Source organism: Rhipicephalus sanguineus, chromosome 7 (genome assembly GCF_013339695.2).
Source record: "Rhipicephalus sanguineus isolate Rsan-2018 chromosome 7, BIME_Rsan_1.4, whole genome shotgun sequence".
Classification (NCBI taxonomy): Eukaryota; Metazoa; Arthropoda; class Arachnida; order Ixodida; family Ixodidae; genus Rhipicephalus; species Rhipicephalus sanguineus.
The window spans coordinates 159,443,869-159,451,930 of record NC_051182.1 but is presented as its reverse complement, the minus strand read 5'-3'; the positions used below and the strand labels follow the sequence as shown (position 1 = coordinate 159,451,930).

At 46.3% G+C, this 8,062-nt stretch overlaps 1 protein-coding gene across 1 annotated transcript; it reads right to left on the bottom strand.

Moving 5' to 3' along the window:
- Positions 1 to 5,933: 5,933 nt before the first annotated feature.
- LOC119399213 (BTB/POZ domain-containing protein KCTD9) lies at positions 5,934 to 7,765 on the bottom strand. The gene is made up of 4 exons (XM_049417573.1): positions 7,754 to 7,765; positions 7,294 to 7,413; positions 6,527 to 6,636; positions 5,934 to 6,060 (listed from the first exon to the last, which is right to left on the bottom strand). The coding sequence occupies exons 1-4, from the start codon at positions 7,763 to 7,765 to the stop codon at positions 5,934 to 5,936; spliced, it is 369 nt and encodes a 122-aa protein (XP_049273530.1).
- Between the last annotated feature and the right edge of the window lie 297 nt (positions 7,766 to 8,062).

Below are 8,062 nucleotides of genomic sequence, written 5' to 3'. Positions count from 1 at the left end.
GATTTATTTGTCGTGTTCCATGCACATATCGGTACCTACCTGCTGCGGTGAGACTGCTCCAAACAGTAGTTAGCTTGCTACAAACAGGACATTTTTGTGCTCCAAGCGGACTAATTCTTGCTCCAAACTTCCATTTTTCCTTCTCCGAAAGCTGCTCCGAAATGCCAAAAGCCACTTCCACCACTGACCTTGTATAACACTGAATGTTCTTTCTTGGATTCGATATGATGAGTGTGCTTTGTTGATCAAGTTTGTGGCCTTTACTGCGCATGGTGTACGCATGATTTTCCCACGAAACAGGAAACCTCTATAAAACGCTTTATAGAGGTTTATAGAGCTATTAAACGTTTTAAAGGCGTTTTATAGAGGTTCCGTGTTTCGTGGGTTGTGGTGTCTGTCCTGCGTAAAGAGTGTAGTGACGCAGTAAATTAAGTGACTTGAGTGTAGCGCTTTGTCCTCTCCTGTCTTGTATTATCGTTTTGCGCTAAAAAAAGCACTGTGTATTCCCACAAACTGTCCCAGCAACGAATTTACAACGTAAATTACAGGATTGGTGTCTCAGGTGTCACGAGCCAGAGCGACGATATGTTTTGCGAGTCGCACTGAACTGGAGGGCTGCAGTTTACATTTTGACCACCCGGGATTCCTTTACATGGTCATCAGTTTGCGTTTTGTCCTCTACACCCAGACACGGTGCTGCCTTCTTTCAAGTAAACTGCAGTGGCAATTATTCTTTGGGCTAAAATGTTCGCGGGACATCCACAGCTACTACTCGTCCCCACCTCGTGCGATTACTCCCTAGAAGAGTGAAAGAAAGTGCGCTATTTGATTGTATGAACGCGCATGTTCTCTCATTCTTTACCCTTTAACTCGGGCGTTTAACAAGCTGTCTGCTGCTTTCACGTAACTGCAGTGAATCATATATGTTTAACCAGCATAAACGCTCCTTTTTTGAATAAATATGACGACTTTTTCTATCTTCAGTGGCCGCTCGTGAGCCCAAAAGAAGTAAAGGCATCGAGTATTCAAAAAGCCCTCCACCACCCGTCCATTGTCCTGCCAAAACCCTACAACATCAGCGGCAACTCATGCCAATCACTCATCCTGCGCATCCTCAAACTCATCGAGTTTCCGGTGCCTCGTGGACTGAGGACATGTGAGAAAGAAATGGCCCGTCTGCTCGAAGACACTCTGGTCGTGTCTTTTGTCTCCACTTTGGCGGCGTCGGCATGGGTGGCAGGTCTTTTGTGACGCGCACATATAAGCTACAAGTCATCCTGAGGTTGAGTGCGTTCAGAAGATGGACTTCAAGATGCTCGACTTCAAGATGCTGCTCATTGTGGAGCCCTCCAGCGAAAATCGACGTCCGTATGACACCAGTCACCTGGATAACCCCAGCTTTGTGTTTGTCATCTTTTGAGGACGAACTTATTCGTTTGTCGGTGTAAAAACATTGTAATTTTTACAATTTGGGATGCGAATTGTCGTGTTACTTAAAAGAAATCTGTGCTGGCATTTTCCAATCAAGAGTAGTTGCTGACCCAATTAATTTATGAATTAGTTCAGGAAAATTATTTCGTTAGGATAGCCTAGTAACAAATAGCTAAAATTCAAGTTTTCCATACAAAACTAAAATAAATGCCCTACCTACGCGCGGTGAAAGAAGCCGCCTTAGTGAATTGCGCACAGCGTGACCGCTTCTTGAATATCTTCTTTCACACGTGACTTAACTTTCTTGTGTGTACCAGGTTGGCAGCCTGACTAGAGCAGGGGCCGTATTCTCAAAAGGCGACAATCGCAAAAGTATCGCCTTTGGTGCGCGCTGATTGGCTATTGACCAAAACATGAAAAGTGAGGCTCACGTCTCGAGCTCTGAGCATGAGCTGCGCGAGAGGCGCGGCGCGTAGGTGATAAAACGATGATGATAATCGTGCGAGATGATGTCGCTACAGAATACTCCCCCCCCCCCCCCCCCCCCCGCAGAAATGACCCCGGAATGAAAGCTATGAGAACGTATATACAAGAATGATTTGGTAACGCGAGACAAGGGGGTCCTGTATTCTTTGCGCAGTTTAAAAAGAAGCATTGAAGTGGTTAACCTTAAAAGTGTTTCGATCGATTTTGCACTAATAGCATGTTTGTCCTAGTGCGGAACTTACGTTGACAACCGCATCATACGTAAAGTTTCACATACCAAAGCAGCATACATTATGCTAGCCCAATTCCGCCCGACTTCCGAGTGACGCTATGCGCCAGTGAAAATACACAATTGTGGCTCAATCGAGAAAAACGATTGGTTTGTTTCTTTAAAATAGGATGAGATGCAGTTTTCAAGTTTGTTAGCGATTGTAATAAAGTTTGATACAAAAATCCGTTGTGAAACACCAATTTGCCGTAGCGCTTTCTGTATCACACTTGTCAAAATGATTGTATACCTCTGTTTCTCGTACGATTACGCTGGATAGACTTGTGTTACAATTGTTGCGCTAAACAAAACAAAACACGCACATTTTGTATATGTTATCGCGTTTGCCGAACAGGTATAAAACTAACATGCATTATTGTACAGCTTTACCTGCTCACTAAAACAAGGGTACATATTGCATTTCTCTTGGGAATATGAAAGCGTTAATCCTACATACGACGCTAGGCGCACGGAATGAATCTATGCGGCGCATCACGCGCACTCAGCGATAAATATGCTGCACAACAATTTCCAAACAAAAAAGCAAGAAAGACACGGCAAATAGTATGGCCGGCAAAAAAGGGGGTGTCCTCAATGAAAAAATAATTTTTTAAGCGAGAATCGAAAATAAATAAAGGACGAGGAGGAGTGTATGGTCTGTGGTAGCTTGATATAGGGCCCGCTATGTGCCTCGTGCAGTTTCTTTTTGCTTCCGTTCGACGTAGATGGCACCACTTGTAAAGTTGAAATGCAGGCGATGCGGCATCGCGCTGGCGTGAGGCGGAAAAAAAAAGAACGTCCATCGCGTTGCCGTGCGTCGTGTTGCTGCTCGAAGAACGCATCGCGTTGCCATCTGTCGTGCGGCGGAACGAATTGAAGGACGTCGAAGTCGTCACCGCCTGAGGTCGACGCCTCTCATGTCACTCCCGCTGAACCTGCAATCCTGTAAGAGTTTATTTTCGTTTGTTCCAATTTTTTCGATCCATTCCTTCATACGAACGTGCATGCGAGTTTCCTGATCAGCCTTAACACGCGGCCAGAGTTGACAAAATTACTGCTAAAAAGTAAGGAAGTTATATTACTAATTACTCTTCTAAAAATTGTTCAAATGTAATTAAATTCCATTATATACTACCTCTGGCCTAAAATATTGACACTAAATGAACGCTACTTTTGAAAGGTAGTGGAATAACTTCGAAAATTACTCTAATAAAAGTTAAAAAAAATGCAGGTGTCAGGTGAAGACGGAAGGTTTTGATGAAAAATTCGTAAACAGGGGTTATGCTGGAGCCGACTTTTCAAGACTGCAGTAACTGGAGCTGCAGCCTTGAAGAAGACAAGTACACTTGCCGAAACGTCGGCTCCAGCACACCCCCTCTTTACGAATTTTTCATCTAGAAGTTAGGCATTCATGCACCACTCATGTACACCCTCCCAAGAACGCGCGAGCTTAAACCGCCGAGTCAGCACCTGGAGACGTTGGCAGAGTCGGTAAGAGCCGTATAATGGAACGCACCGGCGCAATGAACGAGAATACGCGCCTGCGCGCTATGAGCAGTCTCTGCGCAGCTGTTTTCCGATAAGCTCTTCCGGTAACCGGAAGCAACCCCCGCTTCTTTTGAGTACCGTTATCGTCATTTTTTTCCTCTTTTCTCAACGCTGCCATCAAGTTAAGCCCCAACCGCATGCACGCGATTTTCGAGCGACGGCGACGAGCGACAGCGACAAACGGGCTCCGTCGCGATGTCGCGTCGCGACGGGAGCACCCACATGTTCGCGACAAAGTGTCATGGTTGCTAGATTTAAAACTATTGCGTGCACGCAGGTAAATTGCAAAAAAAGAATTACAGAGTAGATGAATTGCAGCATGTCAAATTTATTATTGACTTGTGTGAGATAAGGAAGTCACAGCAGAATTACGGGATTTCCTTTTTTTTTTTTGCAATGTTTTGTTTAACTGCGACAGTAGTATCTGCTGTGACCTCGAGTGGGCGCACGGAAGCGCACGCTATCTATCTACTACGCATCTACGACGTCTACGACGCTACGACGCACTTTGAACTGACATTGCAGCAAGCTACCATCATTGCAGCAAGCTACCAACGAAACATTAAAACGAGCCGTCGATCAAAATTAACGACAAAATACGGCCGCTGCCTCGCTCTCCACGTGAGATGGGGTTGCAAAGAAGGTAGACTATAACTTGCATTCATGAAGTACGCGCCGATTGGAAGCATCAAGAGCAAATTGCAACCGAAGCGAGGATCGGTGATGCTGCCATGTTGCCGGAAATCGTCACGCTCACTTCCGGGCGACAAGCGATTTTTTTCTAGTTTTCCAGAAAGCTGCGACGCGACAAGCGACGGCGATGGATGGCCCTCCGCGACAGCAAATCATGTCGCTCGTCGCTGTCGCTCGTCGCTGTCGCCCGAAAATCGCGTGCATGTGGTTGGGGCTTTATACAGAAAAGGTCAAATGGTCGCGCTTGAGATAGATGACATGCGATAACACGTCATGATTATACTGCGCGCTTATCAGCATTTTTTTTTCTGTGGTTCATGCAGTACTTTTTGAGGCAAAAAGGATAGCTGCCACTGCAAGCGAAAAACAAGAAAAAAAATCAGGTGGGGTTGAGTTGATTTCCCATAACACCCTGGCAGACGAAAACTGCCCCGGACTGTTGGTTGCGCGCATGCGCGTATTCATTTCGCCGCTGTACTCCGTCATAAGGCGCTTATCGACTCGGCGGTAGATGCTCCCGCGTTAGGGTTAAAGAGGGCGTTCACATTATTTACTGCAGACACATCAAAATCTCAGAAATCCTCCAGCTTCCCACTCGGATCAACCCATCTGTTACTTTTCTTGCTTTCTGCGATTCTTTTTCATGCCAAGGGATGCCGACATGCTATATTTTAATCAAGTAGTCTTAGTCAAAGCGATCGTCCGCTGTTGCGCTGCACTGCTTCGCCTCGCCAGGCCAGTAGGAAAGCGAGTGATACCGGTAGTACGCCACAGAGAAAACGAAGCACTGTACGACTCTCTTGTGAGCCAAATGTTTTAAGTACGAGCCACCTCTAGTACGAATAGAAGCTGCCATGAGAGGCAAGCTCAACTTGCGCCGGTCACATGACCTGCGAAGTGTGCCGACTTAGTGCTAACGTTTATCTCTCGTATGCTGAAGCGCGGCTGGCTTTAAAGCGAAAGCCTGCCTTACCAACATCGGCGGCGTCGTCGTCAACACGAGTGATGCCAAAAAAGTTATCACGTGATCACGACATCATATGAAGTAATCGTGACTTTTGCTGAAATTTGTTAGTCGTCATGACGTCATGTTTTGTCAAAGACCGTGACGTAACACCATGACGTCATGGCATGGAATCTTTGCTTGGTCAAAAGTGGGCCGATCACGGAGGCGATGGAAAACCAGGTGAGGTGCATAAAGCTTGCAATGCCTCCGATTCTGGAGGCAGTGCAAAACCACGTTAGGTACAGGACGCTTTCGGAGGGGGGCGGGGGAGGATCAATACATCGACTGAGAAGGAAAATAGCAAAATAGAGATGACTTTATCCTTCGAATTGTCTTAGGTGAACGCATAAGCGACTCTGTGAGTTCTTTTCCTTCACTTTCTTGTTCGCAATGTCCAACTCGTAAAGCGAGATACCAGTCGAGAAATGGGAACACTGGTTTATCAAACTCGTAGAACAAGTCAGTTCAAGCATTTAGAGAAGGGTTGAGCTGTACGCACCATCACGTCTGCGTTGCCAGAGAACAGCGTGCCGGAGGTCGCAGTTCTGCAGGCTGGCGTTGGTACAGCTTGGCGTAGCGAAAGTTGACGCCGTACAGCACGCTCCCGTCCATGATGGCGTCCGTCAGGCTTGGCCCCCGCATAGCCATCATCATCAGCATGATCATGAGCGTCAATGTCGCCATCATCACAGTCAGTTGACCTTAGGTTCATGATGAAACAAAGGAAGTGGACCAACCAAATAAACGTTTTAAAGAAACGACGCTTCGGCTTCCATGCTGAAGCCTTGTTCACAATCCTTCGGTTCACTGCAGCACGAAGGCGTCTCCAAATTATTTCCAATCCAACTTGTCCTCCGCGAGCCTATTAGACAGACAGACAGACAGACAGACAGACAGACAGACAGACAGACAGACAGACAGACAGACAGATAGACAGATAGACAGATAGATAGATAGATAGATAGATAGATAGATAGATAGATAGATAGATAGATAGATAGATAGATAGATAGATAGATAGATAGATAGATAGATAGATAGATAGATAGATAGATAGATAGATAGATCTATCTCACTTTTCTAACTAAACTTACAGCTCGGCGTTCCACGCTAATGGGCCGTCTGGGTCTCCCATCTTGCAGGACCGGCAGTCAGCACCTTCGAGGTTTGCGTACATCATTTTCGCTCCGTACAGCTGCGCCCCCTGGAAGGTATCAATAGTGCTTAGTGAGAACACGCTTTGGCAGTTTCCTCTGAAGTTGGGCTGGTAAGGTGACACGCTGCTACGCTCGAGGACGCGGTTTCAACTCCAGGTCCCAGCGGCCGAATTTTAAGGGGTGTAGGGGGGGATGCACGAACACCCACGTACTTAGATTTAGGTGCACATTAAAAGAAACCCCAGGTGGTCAAATTATTCCGGAGTCCCGCCACTACGGGGTCTCTCCATAGGTCGGCAAGCTCACTCATTAGTTGATGAGTTGTTCACTCAGGCTCACGAAGACTCAGACCGGCCTCCGAGTATGAGTCTGAGAGAGTCCGCTTGAGTAATAATATATTGAGTTTGAGTCAGAGTGAGTGCGGTTCACAATAATTTTAATGAGCTTGAGAGTCTTACTGAGCCCTAAGCGCAATATATATTTTTCCAGTGAGTCTGAGTTAGCTTCATTTTTTTTGCCAACCTAGGGTGCCTCATTATAATACGTACCATGGCTTTGGAACGTAAAGCACCAGTAGCTATGTTAAGCGTTATTGTTAAGCTGTTGTCCAATATTATAATCACTTGGAAAATTTCGAGATTCGTAGAGCATCTGTACTCCAAATCTATTACGACGATAAATCATGGGTGTTTAGGGGAACTCGCCTCGAAGTCCGAGTTTGACAGATCGGCGCGTTCCAAGTTGCACATGCTCAGGTTGGCGCCCCTGAAGTCGAGAAGATGCAAGTCCAGCCTCGACAAGTCGACTCCCGACAAGTCGCAGCCCTGCGCACGCAAAAGTTTTTCGATACCCTCCGTTAAAGCGAAATGAAAGGAGGAAAAATTGCGCCGAATTCCTGCAAGAAAAATTGTCTCGGATCTGCAGAACACTCGATGCAGTGAGGCAGATACCTAATAGATTGCATTGATTATTAATATCAGTAATAAACTCACTGGGTCTCTTATGCATTCCCCTAAGACTACTCTAAGGCGAAAGCCACTTTCTTGCTTTTCTTCTAATTTGGCGTGTCGACCCTCCCCCGCCCACCTACGAAAGCTTTCTGCCCGTAACGTGGTTTTGCACTGCCTCCAGGATCGGAGGCATCGCAAGCTTAATGCACCTCACCTGCATTTGCATTGCCTCCGTGATCCGCCCATATTTGACTAAGCGACGATGTCATGTGATGGAAGCACGGGACATCACGTTATGTGACGCCATAATGAGGTCATGGCGACGTCACAAATATTGGCAATTTGTGATGTTATCATGACGTCATATGCTGACGTCATCGCGTGATCTTATTTTACATCGAGTTGACGCCGCCGCCTTGGATGATGGTCGACGCCGAGGGTCAATTTTTGCTTTGATGAGGCATATAAGAGTTTCGCGTTATTACATTATTGCTTCCATCACATTTGCCACAGCCCACACTAG